General features: G+C 41.9%; 1 protein-coding gene across 3 annotated transcripts; it reads right to left on the minus strand.

Annotated features, from left to right (window-relative positions):
- Positions 1 to 116: 116 nt before the first annotated feature.
- LOC311146885 (serine/threonine-protein kinase OSR1-like) lies at positions 117 to 23661 on the minus strand. 3 transcript variants are annotated; one of them, XM_084183501.1, is made up of 17 exons: positions 23448 to 23661; positions 18599 to 18711; positions 18053 to 18161; positions 17227 to 17368; positions 16509 to 16564; positions 16189 to 16298; positions 15755 to 15856; positions 15066 to 15199; positions 14319 to 14367; positions 13588 to 13653; positions 12697 to 12819; positions 12245 to 12274; positions 11308 to 11459; positions 7705 to 7757; positions 3141 to 3209; positions 2469 to 2533; positions 117 to 2362 (listed from the first exon to the last, which is right to left on the minus strand). In XM_084183501.1, the coding sequence occupies exons 1-17, from the start codon at positions 23515 to 23517 to the stop codon at positions 2288 to 2290; spliced, it is 1518 nt and encodes a 505-aa protein (XP_084039627.1). In that variant the 5' UTR covers positions 23518 to 23661; the 3' UTR covers positions 117 to 2287. The 3 variants fall into 3 exon arrangements, with proteins under 3 accessions (XP_084039627.1, XP_084039628.1, XP_084039629.1); XM_084183502.1 differs by lacking the exons at positions 117 to 2362; positions 2469 to 2533 and adding an exon at positions 2574 to 2841; XM_084183503.1 differs by lacking the exons at positions 117 to 2362; positions 2469 to 2533 and adding an exon at positions 2574 to 2863.
- Between the last annotated feature and the right edge of the window lie 378 nt (positions 23662 to 24039).

Raw genomic sequence — 24039 nt, forward strand, 5'->3', positions numbered from 1 at the left:
CATTCAGATGTTCATTGGCAAACTTCAGACGGCCCTGTATATGTGCTTTCTTGAGCAGGGGGACCTTGCGGGCGCTGCAGGATTTCAGTCCTTCACGGCGTAGTGTGTTACCAATTGTTTTCTTGGTGACTATGGTCCCAGCTGCCTTGAGATCATTGACAAGATCCTCCCGTGTAGTTCTGGGCTGATTCCTCACCGTTCTCATGATCGTTGCACCTTCACGAGGTGAGATCTTGCATGGAGCCCCAGGCCGAGGGAGATTGACAGTTATTAATTTTTTCTTACATTTGCGAATAATCGCACCAACTGTTGTCACCTTCTCACCAAGCTGCTTGGCAATGGTCTTGTAGCCCATTCCAGCCTTGTGTAGGTCTACAATCTTGTCCCTGACATCCTTGGAGAGCTCTTTGGTCTTGGCCATGGTGGAGAGTTTGGAATCTGATTGATTGATTGCTTAATTTATAACATTTTTGACATGCGCTTTCCTGGATTTTTTGTTGTTGTTATTCTGTCTCTCACTGTTCAAATAAACCTATCATAAAAATGATAGACTGATCATTTCTTTGTCAGTGGGCAAACGTTTGGCAGCGATCACAGCCTCGAGTCTTCTTGGGTATGACGCTACCAGCTTGGCACACCTGTATTTGGGGTTTCTCCAATTCTTCTCTGCAGATCCTCTCAAGCTCTGTCAGGTTGGATGGGGAGCGTGGCTGCACAGCTATTTTCAGGTCTCTCCAGAGATGTTCGATCGGGTTCAAGTCCGGGCTCTGGCTGGGCCACTCAAGGACATTCCGAGACATGTCCCGAAGCCACTCCTGCGTTGTCTTGGCTGTGTGCTTAGGGTCGTTGTCCTGTTGGAAGGTGAACCTTCGCCCCAGTCTTGAGGTCCTGAGCAGGTTTTCATCTAGGATCTCTCTGTACTTTGCTCCATTCATCTTTGCCTCAATCCTGACTAGTCTCCCAGTCCCTGCCACTGAAAAACATCCCCACAGCATGATGCTGCCACCACCATGTTTCACTGTAGGGATGGTGACAGGTTTCCTCCAGAAGGGACACTTGGCATTCAGGCCAAAGAGTTCAATCTTGGTTTCATCAGACCATGGTCTGAGAGTCTTCAGGTGCCTTTTGGCAATCTCCAAGCGGGCTGTGATGTGCCTTTTATTGAGGAGTGGCTTCCGTCTGGCCACTCTACCATAAAGGCCTGATTGGTGGAGTGCTGCAGAGTTCGTTGTCCTTTTGGAAGGTTCTCCCATCTCCAGAAGAACTGTAGAGCTCTGTCAGAGTGACCAGCAGGTTGTTGGTCGCCTCCCTGACCAATACCCTTCTCCCCTGATTGCTCAGGTTTGGCTGGGCGGCCAGCTCTAGGAAGAGTCTTGGTGGTTCCAAACTATGATGGAGGCCACTGTGTTCTTGGGAACCTTCAATGCTGCAGACATTTGTTGGTACCCTTCCCCAGATCTGTGCCTCGACACAATCCTGTCTCTGAGCTCTATGGACAATTCCTTTGACCCCATGGCTTGGTTTTTGCTCTGACATGCACTGTCAACTGTGGGACCTTATATAGACAGGTGTGTGCTTTTCCAAATCATGTCGAATCAATTGAATTTACCAAAGGTGGACTCCAATCAAGTTGTAGAAACATCTCAAGGGTGATCAATGGAAACAGGATGGACCGGAGCTCAATTTCAAGTCTCATAGCAAAGGGTCTGAATACTTATGTCAATAAGGTATCTGTTTTTTTATTTTTAATACATATGCAAACATTTCTAAAAACCTGTTTTCACGTTGACATTATGGGGTATTGTGTGTAGATTGATGAGGATTTGTATTTATTTAATCCATTTTAGAATAAGGCTGTAACGTAACAAAATGTGGAAAAAGTCAAGGGGTCTGAATATTTTCCGAAGGCACTATAAGTTATCACTTCCAGAACTGACAGGAGTTATATTAGAATATGTTTTGGATTGTAGAGCTAAATGTAGAAAACTAAGTAAGAAACATTTGTTGTTTATTTTTAAGTCGATTGCGTTGCCGTCCTCCCTCCCAGATACACTGCTGTAAACTCTTTTAAGTGATTTCCTGTTCTAACTGTTGTCTTTTTGTTACAATGGTCCCATTCTCAGAGCCCATCTATTTTAACTAACACTGCAGGTTTCAGTAAAGAAAAGAACCCTACAGGTTGACAAATGCACTGTAGCGCTCTTCTTTGGCAAGAGTGGTGTCTTGGAATTTAGAACTATGCTGCTGTGCAATACTGTTTGTTCTCCTTTGTTGACGGAATATTGAGTTAACTGATGCTGAGCTGAGCGAAACCCATCAGTTTGACATCGTCAGGGATCTCCGACTCGTCTATGCCAGATGCCTGAGAAAGATAGAAAAATAAATGTTCAGTGCATCTCTCTTTGAGCAGGGCTATTTCAACAGGCCAAAAATGGAAGCTTTTGTTTGAAACAAAATATTGAACTTACCAGTTTGAAAGTGATATTTTTATTGTTGAAAGCATCATCAACAATCTTCTGCAGGTTTGCAGCAACTGGAAAGAATACAGAGGTGGAATCAAGAATCTGAACCTCTCTAAAACCAGCATAACTTTCGCCATCTCTCGAGTCAATGACCGTGTCTAAAATGTGTCTTGCCTACTACTTACTAAAACGACATACTGTGTACTAATCGTTCTACATACTATTTAGAACGTACTGTTTAGTAAAATGTATGCAGTAAGCAACAAATATCAACATACTAGGCTCACCCATACTGAGAATGTGTCATCTAATGCGCAATTGCGTTGTTTCCAGCCATTCGTTCATTTTTCTACAGCCTGTCCCCTTCTTTGATTATCAGCTGTTGTCAAACACACGTGGGTCTGAAAATATGATTCTCTTCCTTAATAGTGTGCAGATAAATCGACTAGATGAAAAGCCAAAATGAGTATGACATCCTGGCATTTAAAGCATACTAAATTTTCTAATGGTCACATACTACTAATTATTATATTTCCACATACCCAAAATGTTGTCGCAATCATTCATTTCAGCCTGACCTGTGACTTTACTGACCTCTAGTGGCTTTGGTGAAGTTATCACAGTCAGGGACTGGGATATGTTATCCTAGATCTCTCTTAGCTTTGGTTTCATACTCACCAACCACTACGTCTTTCCCATCGACTAGACCTGCAGATACCAACTCCTGAGACACTCCATCTGCTGAATCTGAGGACGGCCGGGGGGGGGGGGGGGGGGGGGAGAGGAAGCGAGAGAGAGAGAGGAAGCGAGAGAGAGAGCGAGAGAGAAAGAGATAGATGGGGGAGATCCAGAGAGTCAGGAGTGGTTAGTTATGTGAAGAAAAAAAAAGTGTGATGGGGTCCATATTCTGTATTTCTTTGTGATTGTAACCAGTATACAGGTAGACCAGAAAAGCCACATCCCTGATTGGCAGATGACTGGCAACCCTGATTAGAAACACCTGCTTCTCACCTGTTGATCACTTTTGTTCCCTATAAATGCTGTTTCTGATCTGAAAAGATTTGAACCTACATGAAGAAGGCTGTTAAGTTGAAACATCTGTTCTGAAGCAGTGAAAATAAAGGTATATATTTTTTACATATAAAGTAAGCTTTATGCAACATATTTTTGAGTGCGGATCCCATCACACTTTTTTGCTCATCTGGATTCACAGGTTTTATACAACCACCAAACTTTTGGGTGAGTGCGATGGTCCTCTTTTGATTACCGTATTTTCCGCACTATAAGCCTTTAATTTTCTCAAAAAACGACAGTACGCCTTATAATCCGGAGCGCCTTATATATGGATCAATTGGTTAATTGTTTGATCCATACTGGTTGTACACGGCGCTCAAGGCGCTCTGTCAAAATGTTTCAGTATGAAAAACCAATAAAAACAATTTAATAATAATGAAATGTTTCAGTACGACTGGTAAACTACAAAGCCGCACCGCTTGCAGCATTACGGCTACCGTAGTCAGTAAACACCGGTACTGTGCTTACTCACAGTCCCACACCACTTGTGTGTGTATAAAGACCCCAAAATGGCACCTTTCAAGAGACATGCTTACGACGCAGAGTTCAAGCTCAAGGCTGTCGTTCACGCAGTAGAATATGGGAATAGAGCAGCAGCGAGAGAATTCAACATTAATGAATCAATGGTACGGAAGTGGAGGAAGCAAGAAGATGACCTGCGCCAAGTAAAGAAGACTAAACAGAGTTTCCGTTCAAGTCGGACACTGAAGAAGAAGAATTCGAGGGATTCGTGGACGGGGAATGAACTGAAAAAGTGAGCTTTACGTGTTATACGTAACTGAACAATGTTGAGTTATGCACTAACGTTTGATTTAGTGGTATCAGACTGTTTCTTTTACTACGTGTTTACTGAATCAGGGAAAAGTTCCCCTCCACGTTTGGGAGAAGAGTGAGCAAGGCTGGGAGATATTGTTAATATGCACATTAACGTTTGAACAACGTTACCATGGGAGTGAACGGAGTTGTCAGAACGCTTAATAAAGTTTGACTTTATCTGACTGTTTTGTTGACATTCCCTTTAGCACAGCTCCATCTAGTGGATGCATAACGCAACCCCAGTCAACCGTTTGACTACAGTATCTTCTATTCTATGCACCTTATAATGCGGTGCGCCCTATATATGAAAACAGTTCTAAAATAGGCCATTCATTGAAGGTGCGCCTTATAATCCGGTGCGCCTTATAGTGCGGAAAATACGGTAGATGTTAGTTACAGTGACTTCAGAAAGTATTCACACCTCTTGACTTTTTCCACATTTTGTAGTGCTACAGCCTGAATAAAAAAATTGATTAAATTGAGATTGTGTCACTGATCTACACACAATACGCCATAATGTCAAAGTGGAATTATAATTTTTATAAATGTTTATAAAAATGTTTATAGCTGAAATAATTTGAGTCAATAAGTAGTCAACCCTTTTGTTATGGCAAGCCTAAATAAGTTCAGGAGTGTTGAGGAAAACTCGTTCCAAGGATCAGGCAGAGCTCATTATCCAGTAAATAAGAGTTAATTCAAGCAATTGCAGGGAAGTTCACTCAGGATATACTGGGGCGGACAAACAAAAAAAATCTACAGAATCACAGTCATTTATATACTTCACCTACACAAATAACTGCTTACCCCTACAAGAGGGAGGCAAGCTTACATGTGATAAGATCTTTAGAGCCGAAACAGATAGAACAAGAATTCAGCCTGGATGGGCATTGGGTGCCCTAAAGATAAAGAGCCAGTAACAAATCACTCCTTTGTTGCGGTGTGTGAAGAAGGTACTGGACAGCTGTGGAAAATTACCAGTGATATAGTATATTTAGTACTTTACATAGTATTAGACTGTAACAAAACCATTTTGCCCGAACAGGAGTAAAAATGTGCTTAACAAGTCACATAATAAGTAGCAATAATAGTGTTTAACATGATTTTTTAAATGACTACATAATCTCTGTACCCCCACACATACAGCCACCAATTGTGCAAGTTCTCCCACTTAAAAAGATGAGAGGCCTGTAATTTTCATCATAGGTACACATCAACTATGACAGACAAATTGAGAAAAAATAATCCAGAAAATCACATTGTAGGATTTTTAATGAATTTATTTGCAAATTATGGTGGAAAATAAGTATTTGGTCACCTACAAACAAGCAAGATTTCTGGCTCTCACAGACCTGTAACTTCTTCTTTAAGAGGCTCCTCTGTCCTCCACTCGTTACCTGTATTAATGGCACCTGTTTGAACTTGTTATCAGTATAAAAGACACCTGTCCACAACCTCAAACAGTCACACTCCAAACTCCACTATGGCCAAGACCAAAGAGCTGTCAAAGGACACCAGAAACAAAATTGTAGACCTGCACCAGGCTGGGAAGACTGAATCTGCAATAGGTAAGCAGCTTGGTTTGAAGAAATCAACTGTGGGAGCAATTATTAGGAAATGGAAGACATACAAAACCACTGATAATCTCCCTCGATCTGGGGCTCCACGCAAGATCTCACCCCGTGGGGTCAAAATGATCACAAGAACGGTGAGCAAAAATCCCAGAACCACACGGGGGGACCTAGTGAATGACCTGCAGAGACCTGGGACCAAAGTAACAAAGCCTACCATCAGTAACACACTACGCCGCCAGGGACTCAAATCCTGCAGTGCCAGACGTGTCCCCCTGCTTAAGCCAGTACATGTCCAGGCCCGTCTGAAGTTTGCTAGAGTGCATTTGGATGATCCAGAAGAGGATTGGGAGAATGTCATATGGTCAGATGAAACCAAAATATAACTTTTTGGTAAAAACTCAACTCGTCGTGTTTGGAGGACAAAGAATGCTGAGTTGCATCCAAAGAACACCATACCTACTGTGAAGCATGGGGGTGGAAACATCATGCTTTGGGGCTGTTTTTCTGCAAAGGGACCAGGACGACTGATCCGTGTAAAGGAAAGAATGAATGGGGCCATGTATCGTGAGATTTTGAGTGAAAACCTCCTTCCATCAGCAAGGGCATTGAAGATGAAACGTGGCTGGGTCTTTCAGCATGACAATGATCCCAAACACACCGCCCGGGCAACGAAGGAGTGGCTTCGTAAGAAGCATTTCAAGGTCCTGGAGTGGCCTAGCCAGTCTCCAGATCTCAACCCCAAAGAACATCTTTGGAGGGAGTTGAAAGTCCGTGTTGCCCAGCGACAGCCCCAAAACATCACTGCTCTAGAGGAGATCTGCATGGAGGAAAGGGCCAAAATACCAGCAACAGTGTGTGAAAACCTTGTGAAGACTTACAGAAAACGTTTGACCTGTGTCATTGCCAACAAAGGGTATATAACAAAGTATTGAGAAACTTTTGTTATTGACCAAATACTTATTTTCCACCATAATTTGCAAATAAATTCATTAAAAATCCTACAATGTGATTTTCTGGATTTTTTTCTCTCATTTTGTCTGTCATAGTTGACGTGTACCTATGATGAAAATTACAGGCCTCTCTCATCTTTTTAAGTGGGAGAACTTGCACAATTGGTGGCTGACTAAATAATATTTTCCCCCACTGTACAATTATATGTAAGGTCCCTCAGTGGAGCAGTGAATTTCAAACACAGATTCAACCACAAAGACCAGGGAGGTTTTCCAATGTCTCGCAAAGAAGGGCACCCTATTGGTAGATGGGTAAAAAAATAAGCAGACATTGAATATCCCTTTGAGCATGGTGCAGTTATTAATAACACTTTGGGTGGTGTATTAATACACCCAGTCACTACAAAGATACAGGCACCATTCCTAACTCTGATGCCAGAGAGGAAGGAAACCGCTCTGGGATTTCACCATGAGGCCAATTGTGAAACCTTTCGGACGCTACAGACGTTTTTTGTGAGAAGACCGATTATCGGGATGTCTCATGGTCTGACAAACACCGCTCTAGCTCTGCCACCTTTCACCACAGATGCGGAAGTGCGACATCGGCGGATGCGGTAGATTGAGACGCATCCAAGTCAAGGGGTGTGAATACTTTCTGAAGGCACTGTATGTGTTAACAAGCAAACAAGCGTGCAAGACCAGCCAAAAGTCAGCCAGTTAGCTCCCTCTGTTGGCTCCAGTTTAACATAACAGAGCAGCAATGTGTTGGTGAGTGTGATGAGGGATATAGCAGGAAATAGCTAACACACACACAAACAGACAGACACTTACCTCTACCAGGCATGAACTCAAACCGGATGTCGTTCAGTTCTTTCTTCAAGTTCCTGGGAAGAGGAGAGTTAGAACTGGTTAGGAGGAGGTCTGGACATTAGGGTTATGCGGTGTCAACCATTGTCCAATCGTGATTATCTACTGATAAAACATTGTGATTTACAAAGGTATCAGCCCCTATTGGCCAACACTTTTTTTGTTATATATATATATATTTTTTTTTAAACACTGTTGGGCTATAGCGCGAAATCGGATGTTACAACTGGACAAATCACGACAAAAGATAATGTTGAAAGCCTGGACAGAGACTAAGTGCAGGCAAATATTTTCTAATATTCCTTTCTGGTGGTGGAGCTTCAGGCATGGAACAGGCTTCACATGACGGAGCAAAGTGACAGTCAACTGATGAGGAATGGGCAGTCTTGCCGTAGTGAGTTAGGTTATAAATCATTGGATGGATAGAAGCAAAGTCTGCAGTATTCAGAACTGGATAATAATTGCTTCATTTGCCTCATCGTCCTCTTAATATTGTTTGTTCAACTTCTCATAAAGCTGTGATTGAGAATATGACGGAGAATGTTATGGGGCTAATTGGCTTCCACTGGTCCTGGGGCTCTTGTTAAGGTCAACGGCATCATGAACTTTACCCAGTACCAGGACATTTTAGCCAAAAACCTGGTTGTCTCTCCCAGGAGGCTGAAACTTAGCCGCAAGTGGATCTTCCAGCAAGACAATAACCCCAAGCACACATGAAAATCCACAAAGAAATGATTAATTGACCACAGAATCAACATTTTGCAATGGCCATCTCAGTCTCCAGACTTGAACCCCATTGAAAACCTGTGGTTTTAATTGAAGAGGGCAGTTCATGCAGGGAGATAAAGGATATCAATGATCTGGAAAGATTCTGTATGGAGGAAAGGTCTTTGATCCCTCCCAATGTGTTCTCCAATCTCATAAGACATTTTAGAAAAAGGCTCAGTGTCGTTCAGCGTCGTTATCCTCGCAAGGACTGGGGGCAACAGTAATGAAAACAAAGGTGTCAATTTTGACCCCTATCTTTTTTCATTTTTTTTATTCTCTGAGCAATTGTATTAGTGAGTGAGTGAGAGAGCGAGAATATTTTCTGACTGGACATTGTGTTGCTTTGGCGTTCTGTATAAAGGGCCCTCCTGTAGCTCAGTTGGTAGAGCAAGGCGCTTGCAACGCCAGGAATGTGGGTTCGATTCCCACGGGGGGCCAGTATGAAAAATGTATGCACTCACTAACTGTAAGTCGCTCTGGATAAGAGTGTCTGCTAAATGACTAAAAATGTAAAAAATGTATACAACATATTTATTGAAATAAGCTATAACTAAAAGGAATATTACTCAGAATGTCACTCGTGCGCTGCCGGTGCGCTTCAGTCGGTCAGTGTTTCTGAATCTTTTTTGTATAGGCCATCAAGTTATGATCCTTTCTCTTAGGAGGACCACTTTGATTAAAACTAGCACTGGAGAATGGACTAAATCAATGTCAGCGAACCATCTGAGGGACCGGTCAGTAACATCCCAGGGACCAGAACCGGTCAACAGACCAGGGGTTGAGAAAAATTGCCTCTAAAACATCTGGGGAGGGAACCTAATGTATTTTAGCCTATTCATTGTGGATGTAGCGCGAGAGCTGCTGATACAGCTCAAACAGCTGTTTGTTGCTGCTGTAGTGAAACATACTTTAATAAGCCCAATCATTGCGCAACAATTCTAAAGGCAATCGCGTGCAAAAAACAACAATGGCCATGATTAAAAAAAGCTACTATTTTTACTTCTCAATTGGTAATTGAAGCGCACTTCCCATTCAAGTGCATAGGCAATTAGGCAGGCTTCAGCGCATCACACACCACTTTGCAATGAGCTGGAGGCAGTATGCATTTTGAAAACATATACTTAATTGTTTGAAACCTGAACGTTTTACTAAATATTATGAGGCATGTCTTACCTTGCTTCAAAGTATCCTAGCCAAAATCCAACCAATTATTTTATAAAGACATTTATTTTATAAAGACTTCCATATGCCATTGAAACCAGTAGCCTTTTTCTCTCATGTTCCATTGGTTTACAAATGAACTTTCTTTCATTGTCCAGTAGCCAAAGGCACAATCCTAGTCATATTAGCAACCCCTGCTAGTTGTTGCATATTTAGATCTCCCCTCTTTCAACATTTCTAACGGATATTTCCATCTCCGTCACATGAAACCGCTCACAATGGCGTTTTCCCACTAATTGCATTATGGGAATTAGTGCACATTGCTGTGCTTATAATGTGAAGAAATAATAGTTTATCAACATTTTATGCTTAACGTTCTGATCTGTTGCATGAGCCTCATTGCCTTTTTAAGTTTTGGGGATGTAGCCTAGGCCTACTGGTTATATGTATTTGGGATCTATCGTCGGTTTGGAATAGGCTACTTCTTTCTCGCACAGAACGACAAGCTGTCCAATAGAATAGGTAAAGTTTTCTACTATGGGGGATAGTAGATTGGTATAGGCTAGTGATTTTGCGGTTCGTTCCTCGTCTTGTTGGCTGAGGAAAAGTAAATGTGGGCAGTTATTCTAACATAGGCAGCACGTGGGTTTCAAATTTGGGGAAGCTAATTTCCACCATAGAAATTCACCTTTATAATAAAGCATTCCATGCATCCTCACATTTGCAGATTTATGTAAAATAGCCTAATATTCCTAATGTGATGATTAGATTGGATGGTCATAATTTAGGCTAATAATATAACTCAATCACTGTTCGCAAAAAATACTGTTCAATGCAGCGTGCGTAGTGGCTTAGAGTAGGCCTAGGCTATATCAGATAGGAGAAGAAATGTTAAGCTTTCTTTGCACAGGAAAATGTTGGCCTTTTATAAACACATTTCATGCAATTTTACTACACTTTATATGACTGGAGACATTAGCAGAATATTTTTTAATACGACAAATTACAGGGTGGCCTACTCTGCTGATACTGACAAACAGATCAATAAAAACGACATTGTCAGATCCATATAATCGGCCTACGAAAAGGGGAGACCCAAACACAATATGACATCCATCCTACCTGGAGGAGGAAATTATTGTCCAAAAACAAACAAAAGTGGCACTGACCAAATGATAAAGACAGTGAATATGCCCACTCACCAAGGATATGGCCGATGTTCTCCGCTGGTGTCAATTAAGTAGAGAATTTTGATAACTAAAAGATAGATTGGAGACTTTTCATTGTCTTCTCTTTACAGCAATAGCCATTTGTTTTCCAAACTGTTTTTCCACGATTGTGTATGTTTTTATATTGCGATATGCTTGGCAGGGTCTCTCTGCTTTTCACTGACTGTCGCAACTCAACAATCATCTATGTGATATGTGCCGCGTGATTTGCCCAAATTGAGGGCCCTTCCGACTGTAGGCTATGCGATTTAAAACAATCCACAGCTTTGGGTGGGTGGACGCCCTAATCGCGAGTGGACGCCCTAATCAGGTTATGCAACCAATGCATATGGGGGTCTGGTAAATTTCTTAAATGTCCGGCACCACATTTTCCTAACGGAAAAACTGTCACCCCCCACTAGATGCGTACCTCAACCTCAACACCAGGCTGATGGGGACTTTGGTGACGGCAGGGTCCTGGGCTACAGCTTCTCCCTGGGTAAGGGTGGCCTCGCCTGGCTTGTCCTGCCCTGCCCCTCCAGGACGGAGCCGACTGGGAGAACCATCCTCTGTAGGGAAGATCTGAGGAGGACCAGAGATAAACTCATGCTGTATCAGAAAGAGATTGATCCACCTTATAAGGCAAATGTGGTTGTGGTTGTCAACCTTCTGTGGTCATCTTACCAAGCTACCTTAAAGGGATACTTTGAGATTTTGGCAATCAAGCCCTTTATCTACTTCCTCAGAATCAGATGAACTCATGGATCCCATTTGTCTCTGCATGCAGTATGAAGGGAGTTAGAGGTAGTTTTGCGAGCCAATGCTAACTAGCTTTAGCACAATGGCTGGAAGTATATGGTATCTACTAGCATGCTAGCAGTTACCCATAGACTTCCAGTCACTGAGCTAACGCTAGTAAGCAATTGCGCTAACGCTAGGTATAGGGCTTTATTGCCGAAATCGAGAAGTATCTCTTTAAGATAAAGGCACTAACTATAGTGTCTACTAAATGACTAAAATGTAAATGTCTCTGTATTCTCTTAGGCCAGGGGTCAGGAGGCTGTCAGCCCTGGGCTAAGAGCAGTGTGAGCGTGGCTATAGATACTTATGCCAAGTCTTATAATGCATTATGACTGCACCATAATGCATTATTCCTGTATGCCTTAAGTGAAGTGTTACCACATTATCTGCATGTCCATAAACTTATTTTTGGGGAGAGCAGATTAAAGAGTTAGATCAGGTATTTGGCAATGATTCTTCTAATACAATTTCATACAAAACTAAAGCTGGCCAGCATCCTATTGTTTCTGCAATTAATAGATAAAAGGTTTTTAGGTATTCTGATTTATATCAACACCAGGGCTTACCTCGATGGATCCATCTTTCACTCTGGGAGACTAGAATGGGATATGACACAAAGATTAACAGACGTCAGAAGAACACGAAATTAAGGTTTTTCCTCCCCCACAGTGTAACAGGTTTGATTGAACAACTAATTGATTGATTTGATTGAGGAGTCCTAGGTGGCATTGAATCACTACAGGACTAAAGTAAGGTTACAGCTAGCAGACCTGGGTTCAGATATGGTTTAAAAATAAACCACTCCAGGCAGACTAGAGAAAACCATAATGGATGGTTTCCTGGACACAGATTAAGCCTAGGCCTGGACTAAAAAGCACATCCGATGAAAATCTCAATTGGGAATGCTTTTTAGTCCAGGACAAGGCTTAATCTTTGTCTGAGAATCTGGCCCTATAGCTAAGTATTTGAAAGATTTTCAACCTGATTGCTAGGGTAAGGGTAACTAGGTTAGTCTCACCCGTAGAGCTGCCACGGCTGCCTTGCCCTCCTCACTCTCCATATCCAGTTCGTCATCACTCCACTCCCACTCCCCGTCTTCGGTCTTGTGAAGACGACCACTGGAGCCAGGCACACGGCGCACCTAAAACCACAATTTGATCTTTAGCATGGCATTGAGTGGTTTTGAGTAAAAAAGACACCTTGGACCAGTCCCTCTGAAATCATGTACAAACTTTTAATATCGTAAAACCATAGACACAAAATGCAACATTTCCCTGCCATCCTGTAGGCCTAGACTACGGCTGTACATAGCAGGAAGGAAGTCATTGTGATGTGATGCTCAGTGTCTGCATGACCACTCATGTCTCAGGTCCCCTATGTGTTAGCTAGTGCTGCTGAAATAATAAATATGTGCTCTACGCTACAGCAGATAGATTACTTCCTTATTCTTCTACTATGTAGGCCTACACTACCCTTTCCCTGACACAAGTACAGGGCAGATTGGACAGAGACTTGCTGTCTGGTTAGGATTAAACAAACTGAGACAAAGACTATTTAGATTATACGTGTATCTAAAATGTATGTATGTATCTTGTATCTTACAAAATTAGTTAATTAGTTATTATTGATGAACTACTAATCCCTTGTAAACCTTAACTAGTATATTTTATATTTTTTCCCTGTAGTGTTTGTTTCTGTATGTGATGTCAGAGCATGATGTGTCTATGTAGATTCCTGTGTTTGATGTCACTATATACACTACCCTGGAATAAGCACTGGGGCCTATTCAGTAGGCTGTATCGCTGATTTTTTTAATTATAGAACTGTATCGTGTAGAACAGCTCCGACTGTGTGTCGTAGAATTCCACTGTGTGTGTATGCCAAGGGTTATAATTTTGTTGTCTCGTACCCTTTTGGATCTGTCTACTATCGATGGACCCTTCTGAAGGAGCTTCTCTTCCAAGTATTCATTATTCTGCATGACAGAGACAGACAAACAAGATTAAAATCACATGACAACATGGTTCTTTTTCTTTGCAACAGCAGCCATATTTGTCAATGGGCCTACATATTACGGATGCACGTGCAGTGTACAAAACATTAGGAACAGCCGCTCTTTCCATGACATAGACTGACCAGGTGAATCCAGGTGAAAGCTATCATTCCTATTGACGGCACTTTTTTAAATCAACTTAAAATCAGTGTAGATGGAGGGGAGGAGACAGGTTAAAGAAGGATTTTTAAGCCTTGAGACAATTTAGACATGGATTGTGTACGTATGCCATTCAGAGGGTGAATGGGCAAGACAAAATATTGAAGTGTCTTTGAACGGGGTATGGTAGTAGGTGCCAAGCGCACCGATTTGAGTGATTCCAGAACTGCCATGCTGCTGGGTTTTTCACGCTGAACAGTTTCCCATGTGTATCAAGAATGGTCCACCACCCAAAGGACATCCAGCCAACTTGACACAACTGAGGGAAGCATTGGAGTCAACATGGGCCAGCATCCCTGTGGAACGCTTTTGACACCCTGTAGTCGACAAATTGAGGCTGTTCTGATGGCAAAAAGGGGTGCAACTCAATATTAGGAAGGTGTTCCTAATGTCTTGTACACTCAGTGTATATACAGTCTCTGTCTTACCTTTGCTTTAGTGAAGAATTTATGCTTTAGCAGCTCAGCAGCAGTTGGTCTGAAAGACAGAGAGACAATGATTTACTACCCTGCAGGACCTTAAACACACCATGGCAGGAAATCAGATGAGGGAAGAGAATCCACTCAACAACAACAAATTGGATTAAGAAAAGTTGAAACCCAGGTGAATAATAATAATAATAGCTGCCTTTGTGTGCCACACAAAGGACAATGCTAACTTGGAGAAATTGTGTCACAGTGGGATTAGGTAGCCAACCTTATTGTTACACATCTGATTCCTAGAATCACATTTGTTAGATTAGGGTTGAAGCAAAAGCCTGAAGGGAGGAAGCTCTCCAGGAATAGCCATGTGCTATACCCATCTCAGGTCAGTTACATAGTCAGTGGTCCGGTGTGGCTCAGTTGGTTAGACCGTGGCCCCAGCAACGTCATGGTAGTTGGTTCAATTCACACTAGGGCCATATCCTAAAATCTATGCAATTACTGTACTGTAAGCCACTTTGGATAAAAGCATCTGTTAAATGGCATACATTCTATTATGAGGGCAGGTAGCTTAGTGGTTAAGAGCGTTGTGGCTGTAAGGTCGCTGGTTCTAATCCCCGAGCTGACTAGGTGAAAAATATGTTGATGTGTCCTTAAGCAAGGCACTTAACCCTAATTGCTCCTGTAAGTCGCTCTGGATAAGAGCATCTGCTAAATGACAACAACAAAAAAATGAGTGTTTGGGATAGTCACCTTTTCTCAGGCTCCTTCTGTAGACACATAGATATCATCTTCCTGAAGGACTTGCCATACTTCTTCACCATCTCCTTGTCCTGGATCCCTGTCTCCAAGCAGGGAGGGTCATTCTGCAGGGTCAACATCAGTACCTACACACATACAAACACCAGGTTATTGCTCACACAACACCAGGTTATTACCCACACAACACCAGGTCATTACCAGGTTGTTACACACACCAGGTCATTACCAGGTTATTACAAACACAACACCTGGTCATGACTAGGTTATTACACACAACACCAGGTTATTACACAAACAACATATAAGACAACATCGGCTGGCAATTTAATTCATAATAATAATAATAATATGCCATTTAGCAGACGCTTTTATCCAAAGAGACTTACAGTCATGCGTGCATACATTTTTACGTATGGGTGGTCCCGGGGATCGAACCCACTACCCTGGCGTTACAAGCGCCATGGTCTACCAATTGAGCTACAGAGGACCACATATATCGTATGAAAAATGTATGCACTCTAACTGTAAGTCGCTCTGGATAAGAGCGTCTGCTAAATGACTAAAATGTCAATGTAAAAATGTAAATATATATTTAGCCAGGATAGTCTCAGCAATATATTTTCAGGTGGATAAAGATCACACTGCTTCCACACCTTTCCAAGTAAATGTGTATAAATCACCTTCATGGGTGGATATTTATGATATGGGGCAGCGCCTGTAGCCAGCTCGATGGCTGTGATCCCGAAACTCCAGATATCTGCTTTGTAGTCATAACCTCTGACCTGAGGAGAGTGGAATAATAATTGTAAGATATATTTTCAAATATCTTCTAAGAGCATCTGTTCTAACAGTTAGAGAAAATGGTTGCTGACAAACAATCACGACAGATACACATCAGTAAAGTGCTTGTAGTTTCTCAAAAGATCCGAAGCAAGAGGAAATTGTGTATGTCTCCACTAAGGTCTTTGGAGATGTATTAGTTTTCATCTAGAAGTTAGATAAAAATAGAGGATAAGGAGAGAGAGAGAGAGAGAGCAAGAGACAGAGAGAGAGCAACAGAGAGAGAAATAAATACAAACAGAAAGCGGGAGAGAGAAAGAGGATTGCCACCCACCTGCTCCATGACCTCTGGGGCCATCCAACATGGCGTTCCAACAAACGTCTTTCTAACCTTAGTCCTAGTCATATCTCCTCCCGCCGCTAAGAAGGCACTCACACCAAAGTCTGGGACAGACAGAAGGGAGGAGAGAGGTGAGAGTTGGTAGATAGAGAGATCAGCGAGACAGGCAACCAATAGATTTGTTCCAGAGGAGTAAATGCTAGGAAGTCTGTAGAATTTCTACTGGTAAAAAAAACAGAATAAAAAAAACAGTTAATACTTTGACAGCATAAATATGCATAAGGGAGTTGGCGGCTTGGGACACGTGACCATACCTGCGATTTGCACGGAGCCATCGTCCCCGAGAAGAATATTACCAGCCTTCAGATCCCTGTGAACAGAAGAAACCAGACAAACCAGATGAATCAGTATCAGGAGTCACCTGTAATGAAACTAAACTAAGTAGTAGGTAGTAACCTAGCAGAGGCCTACTACTAGACAAACATGGTCACACTATTAAAGAGGAGTCATTATCGTGTGTGTCTGTGGCCTGTTTGAGCTGTAAACCGTAAACTATTTTTATTTGCTCCTGATAACTGCACTCCATGAATCTGAGCCAAACATACTGTTCAGTGAATACTACTAAAAAGTAGTCATTATCCTGTGTGTCTAGGGCCTGTTTCAGCTGTATGGCACTGTGGTGCTTCAGCTGGAAGACAGATGAGAGCCTGTTTCAGTGGCCTGTTTCATCTTTATGACGCTGTGGTGCTTCAGCTGGATGACAGATCACTATGTGTTCCTGGGGTGAAGCTGTTAAATGAATTAAAGAATGAAAGACTGAATGAAGGAGGGAGTTTACATGAATGAAAGAGTGAATGAGGAAGTTAAGAATGAAATAGGATGTGCGCCAATGTCTTTGACTGGCTCTTGAATGTCACAACTCCACAAGATTCCTATAATTTGACGTTGGCCAGTGAACAAAACACAGGTAAAGTCCATGCTAAATATTTCAAGTTCAAAAAATAAATAAAAATAAAAAACATGTGACTGCACCTGTGGATCTGCCCATTCTTATGCAGGTACTCCAGTCCTTCTAGGACCTCTTTGAGGATTGTGGCTATGGACGGTTCATCCAGCACCCCAGACTTATGCTCCCCACGAGATATGATGTGTTTAATGATGTCCAGTACTGAGCCTGAGAAAGAAAGAGATATTGAGAGAGAGACAGAACAGAAAAGAGAGAGAGACGGAAGACTGGAGCAATGACAGGACCAGGTTACTATTAGTTAGCTGTAGGATGGAACATGCGTCAGAAGAGAGTGAACAACGGTAACATCATGAATTGCTTGGTCAAGTCCTTTTAGGTCAATAGTACTTTACTTCAAAAGTCTGTTGTTATTTAGGTTTTGTGAACAGAAATAGCTATCACACACACGCACGTTTCATTACAAGCAAAGGTAAACCACAGAAGAAATAAAGCTCAAAGGAGGTGTCCATAACAGTCTCTAAGGCAGAAAGGATAGTCTGGGCTGAGATGCCCTATCCCTCCTCTATCTCTTGGCAGTGTTACTGCATGCCAGGAGGATGGACAGTACTGGGCTGAGAGCCAAGGCCACAGCTGGAGAAAAGCTGCTGCTCTGTGGCCAATAGAGCCTGGTAAGCAGGCAGCTGGGATGGAGATGGTGTCTGGTAGTTCAATAACAAACGTATATTTCAAATGCAACTTCATTACTATTATCAACCCTATATTACCAGTCGAGCTGGCAACAACCTGATATCAATCCCAATTACATGTCATCCCAATCCTGCCATCCCAGACAGTTTGAAAGGCCAGTGCAGGGGCAGCCATAAGTATATTTACTCTAACAGTAGTGCTTACCGCCACTGAGTAGCCTCATCACCAGCCACAGCTCGTCCTTCACTACAAAGGATGTGTAGTAGGACACAATGTTGGGGTGGTGGCACTGGGACATGGCCTGGATCTCTTTCTGCAAAAAAAGGAAGAGAAAGAGAGCAAGAGACAGAATCTGAGAGGACTGTATCGGTCTCAGCAATGCAGTGATAACGTCTAGGTGGATTTGTGTGTCTGTGTGGATCGGCTGCTACACTCTCATCTTCCCCAGTAACTCCTCTAAAGCTAGGCTATATCAGAGGCCATATTGTGAGATTTTGACAATTCATGTGACTCTGAGTAAGTAGATAAAGGGCTTCATTGCTAAAATCTCACACTATCCCTTTAAGAGGGCTTGCTATCAAATTATTAGCTAGTACTGATTAGATAGTATTGATTGCTATACTGTCAACTCCTGAAAGACAATGTGCTCTAAACATGTGAGTGTGTGCATACCTATCTGTGTCTGTGTGTGCGTTTGCGTGCGTGCATGTGTGGGAGCGTGTCTGTAGTGTGTGTGTATATGTGTGTTACCAGGAGCTCGTCCATACTGGTCTGACACTTCTCCAGGTTAATGCGTTTAATGGCCACCCTCTCCTTCCTGGGATCACAGTAGGCCGCCTGCACCACGGCTGTGGCACCACTCCCTGAAGAGAAAATGAAGGGGGAAGTATTAGAATGTAACACACATCCAAAGGGAACCAGTGGCACTCTTACCTGGGACACACCAAGAGGTGGGCAGAACATAACACGCACTATTGGGAACACATAAGGGTTTAACTAATCGTAATGTTTTGTTACCAGACAACTTGAACAAAAACCAAGCGAACAAGATGGAAGAATTAGAAGGCAACACACTCATTGGATAGGGAAATCATCAGGTTTTAAATTAACGTGTAATAACCAGACAACTTCATCAAAACCAAGAGGAAGACAGAGGGGGAAGAACGTAACACACATACAGTTGAAGTTGGAAGTTTACATACACCTTAGCCATATACATTTAAACTCAGTTTTTCACAATTCCTGACATTTAATCCTAGTAAGATTCCCTGTCTTAGGTCAGTTAGGATCACCACTTTATTATAAGAATGTGAAATGTCAGAATAATAGTAGAGAGAATGATTTATTTCAGCTTGTATTTCTTTCATCACATTCCCAGTGGGTCAGAAGTTAACATACACTCAATTAGTATTTGGTAGCATTGCCTTTAAATTGTTTAACTTGGGTCAAACGTGTCGGGTAGCCTTCCACAAGCTTCCCACAATAAGTTGGGTGAATTTTGGCCCATTCCTCCTGACAGAGCTGGTGTAACTGAGTCAGGTTTCTAGGCCTCCTTGCTCGCACACGCTTTTTCAGTTCTGCCCTGCCCACAAATGTTCTATAGGATTGAGGTCAGGGCTTTGTGATGGCCACTCCAATACCTTCCACAACTTTGGAAGTTTGCTTGGGGTCATTGTCCATTTGGAAGACCCATTTGCGACCAAGCTTTAACTTCCTGAATGATGTCTTGAGATGTTGCTTCAATATATCCACATCATTTTCCTTCCTCATGATGCCATCTATTTTGTGAATTGCACCAGTCATTCCTGCAGCAAAGCACCCCCACAGCATGATGCTGCCACCCCCGTGCGTCACGGTTGGGATGGTGTTCTTCGGCCCCCTTTATCCTCCAAACATAACGATGGTCATTATGGCCAAACAGTTCTATTTTTGTTTCATCAGACCAGAGGACATTTCTCCAAAAAGTATGATCTTTGTCCCCATGTGCAGTTGCAAACCGTAGTCTGGTTTCTTTATGGCGGTTTTGGAGCAGTGGCTTCTTCCTTGCTGAGCGGCCTTTCAGGTTATGTCGATATAGGACTCGTTTTACTGTGGATATAGATACTTTTGTACCTGTTTCCTCCAGCATCTTCACAAGGTCCTTTGCTTTTGTTCTGGGATTGATTTGCACTTTTTGCATCAAAGTATATTCATCTCTAGGAGACAGAACGCGTCTCCTTCCTGAGCGGTATGACGGCTGCGTGGTTCCATGGTGTTTATACTTGTGTACTATTGTTTGTACAGATGAATGTGGTACTTTCAGGCGTTTGGAAATTGCTCCCAAGCAAACCAGACTTGTGGAGGTCTACAATTTTTATTCTGAGGTCTTGGCTGATTTATTTTGATTTTCCCATGATGTCAAGCAAAGAGGCACCGAGTTTGAAGGTAGGCCTTGAAATACATCCACAGGTACACCTCCAATTGACTCAAATGATGTCAATTAGCCTATCAGAAGCTTCTAAAGCCATGACATCATTTTCTGGAATTGTCCAAGCTGTTTAAAGGCACAGTCAACTTAGTGTATGTAAACTTCTGACCCACTGGAATTGTGATACAGTGAATTATAAGTGAAATAATCTGTCTGTAAACAATTGTTGGAAAAATTACTTGTGTCATGCACAAAGTAGATGTCCTAACCGACTTGCCAAAACTATAGTTTGTTAACAAGACATTTGTGGAGTGGTTGAAAAACTTGTTTTAATGACTCCAACCTAAGTGTATGTAAACTTCCGACTTCAACTGTAGGTAAACCATGAGGGTTTAAATTACAGTAGCTAAGAATTTAACTCCAGTGTTTGACAACGAAGAGATACAAACAACTCCAATTGTAAAATAGTCTTCTCTCTTAGTCTTAGATATGGCTCAAATTACAGTAATGTGTAATGACCCGACAACTACAACAAAAACCAATAGGAAGCCAGTGGGGGAAGAATGTAAGTTACAAATTTATAGGAAAACGATCAGGCTTTTAACTAGCTTCAGTAATGTTTCAATACTCAACAACAAGTCACTATAATACCCCTGTATTTACTATAAATGCATATTTATTTATTTTACATTTAGCAGGATGAAATCTCTTGAGGTGTCCAAATGGAAAAAATCAAAACAATACTTAGTAACAAGAAAAATATGTCAACTGTCTAATAATAATACAAATTAAATAATAAACAAAAAATATTTATATTAACAGCATAAAAACGTTGTACAACTACTAATAGGCCTAGAACTAATAAAAAATATGGCTACAACTACTAATACAACTAATAAAACAAAGTACCTATAATATACACTTCCGTTCAAAAGTTTGGTGTCACTTACACATTTCCTTGTTTTCGAAAGAAAAGCAATTTTTTTGTCCATTAAAAGAACATCATATTGATCAGAAATACAGTGTAGACATTGTTAATGTTGTAAATGGCTATTGTAGATGGAAACGGCTGATTTTTTATGGAATATCTACATAGGCGTACAGAGGCCCATTACCAGCAACCATCAGTCCTGTGTTCCAGTGACATGTTGTGTTTGCTAATCCAAGTTTATCATTTTAAAAAGGCTAATTGATCATTAGAAAACCCTTTTGCAATTATGTTAGCACAGCTGAACACTGTTGTGCTGATTAAATAAGCAATAAAACTGGCCTTATTGAGACTAGTTGAGTATCTGGAGCATCAGCAATTGTGCATTCGATTACAGGCTCAAAATGGCCAGAAACAAATAACTTTCTTCTGAAACTTGTCAGTCTATTCTTGTTCTGAGAAATGAAGGCTATTCCATGCGAGAAAATGCCAAGAAACTGAAGATCTCGTACAACGCTGTGTACTACTCCCTTCACAGAACAGCGCAAACTGGCTCTAACCAGAATAGAAAGAGGAGTGGGAAGCCCCGGTGCACAACTGAGCAAGAGGACAAATACATTAGAGTGTCTAGTTTGAGAAACAGACGCCTCACAGGTCCTCATCTGGCAGCTTCACTAAATAGTACCCGCAAAAAACACCAGTCTCAACGTCAACAGTGAAGAGGCGATGCCGGGATGCTGACCTTCTAGGCAGAGTTGCAAAGAAAAAGCCATATCTCAGACTGGCCAATAAAAAGAAAAGATTAAGCTGGGCAAAAGAACACAGACACTGGACAGACGAATCGAAGTTTGAGGTGTTCGGATCACAAAGAAGAACATTTGTGAGACACAGAGGAGTGCTTGATGCCATCTGTCAAGCATGGTGGAGGCAATGTGAGTCTGGGGGTGCTTTGGTGGTGGTAAAGTGGGAGATTTGTACAGGGTAAAAGGGACCTTGAAGAAGGAAGGCTATCACTCCATTTTGCAACGCCATGCCATACCCTGTGGACGGCGCTTGATTGGAGCCAATTTCCTCCTACAACAGGACAATGACCCAAAGCACAGCTCCAAACTATGCAATAACTATTTAGGGAAGAAGCAGTCAGCTGGTATTCTGTCTATAATGGAGTGGCCAGCACAGTCACCGGATCCCCTTATTGGGGGCAGCTTGACCGTATGGTACGTAATACGTGCCCATCAAGCCAATCCAACTTGTGAGAGGTGCTTCAGGAAGCATGGGGTGAAATCTCTTCAGATTACCTCAAATTGACAACTAGAATGCCAAAGGTTTGCAATGCTGTAATTGCTGCAAATGGAGGATTATTTGACAAAAGCAAAGTTTGAAGGACACAATTATTATTTCTATTAAAAATCATTTCTAACCTTGTCAATGACTACATTTCCTATGCATTTTGCTATATTTCCTATTCAAACTCACTTCTCGTATGTTTTCATGGAAAATAAGGAAATGTCTAATTGACCCCAAACTTTTGAACGGTAGTGTATATCCTTTGCTGGAAGGATATTAATTATATAGCTATTATATTATAATGAATATCCTTTGTTGCAAGGATTTTTGACACATCTTTGGCATTTGTATCAAGTGATTTGTGAGATACGTTTGGCCTTATTTAGGTCTCCTTTAAGACAATTTTCATCTGTATCAAGACTTAGTGGTCTCCTTTACGACTCAAACTTAAAATACAATCAATACCATACATATAGCATTATACAGAAGCACAAACCAGTCCATTTTCACAGAAAGAAAAGACTAATAGCTACCAACTCCTTGCTAACACAAGGTATGAGTGACTCACTAAGCCCTATCACGCCTTCTTTCAGCGAAGGGAACCACCCACCTCCATCCTGCCCCTAGCTAGCACTTCACTCATTCACTTGTCTTGGTTTACCTACTTCGCTAGCTACTGTAGCTAACGTTAGCTAGGCTAGGTATTCATGTTAGCATTGGGAAGCTAACTAGCTATGTTAGCTACCTAGCTAGCTAGTAACCAACCCATGGACCGCACAACTGAGAAACATACGTTTGGCCCATGTTTAACGTTACGTTACTTCAATATATTTACTAGCTGTCAAAAGTAAGGTTGGTTAGCTGTAGGTTTAGCTGACCAGATATACGTTAGCGAGCTAGCTAGCTCGCTGTCTTGCAAGAAAGTCAGCTTAGCTAGGAGGTTAGCATGCTAGCTAGGTGTCTAGCGCCATACTCACCAATCACCTCGTTGAGAACATAATCGTCCTTGTTGATGGACCAAGTTTGAGCACTCAGGTCCTCTGTCATGGCTTCGTTGGAGGTTTATACTGTTTACAGTGTTATAATGAATGTGGTGAGCTGGTTTTCATGAAATGTAACGAGATTATTACTCCATTCGGTTATGGGATGTTAGCTACCTCGCCCAGACAGTTCCTGCCGCTCAGCGTTACCAACTCATTTTCACGGGAAGTTGCTAGAGGAAGGTCGATTCTTCTTCTTCAGTGCGGTTTATTGGCGGTTGGCATCCAATGTTATGGTGCATTACCGCCACATACCGTACTGGAGTGTGGGCCAGAGACAGGGATAAACTAAATCCTGCCTGCCAACCCCGTTTCTCTTAAAAAAGATAACAAAATATTTGAGACTATATCTAATGACGCTCTACTCAATATACTCTTTAAACTAATTTCCTGTATCCCCTTCTCCCTCATACTAAATCTCATCCTCTCTCTTTCACTCTGATACTGCCCACACTGTAGCACTACATACTCCACAGTCTCTATTTCCTGACAATAATCACACTTTCCTGATGGATGCTTTCCTATCACG

This window comes from Coregonus lavaretus, assembly GCF_964263955.1.
Source record: "Coregonus lavaretus genome assembly, chromosome: 19".
Lineage (NCBI taxonomy): Eukaryota > Metazoa > Chordata > Actinopteri > Salmoniformes > Salmonidae > Coregonus > Coregonus lavaretus.

Coding starts and splice junctions, on each gene's coding strand:
- LOC311146885 (XM_084183501.1), bottom strand. CDS start 23,517: ATGACAGAGGACCTGAGTGCTCAAACTTGGTCCATCAACAAGGACGAT. Junction 13,654..14,318: donor AATTCTTCACTAAAGCAAAG/GTAAGACAGAGA, acceptor TCTGTCATGCAG/AATAATGAATACTTGGAAGA. Junction 3,210..7,704: donor TGAGTTCATGCCTGGTAGAG/GTAAGTGTCTGT, acceptor GGCCGTCCTCAG/ATTCAGCAGATGGAGTGTCT.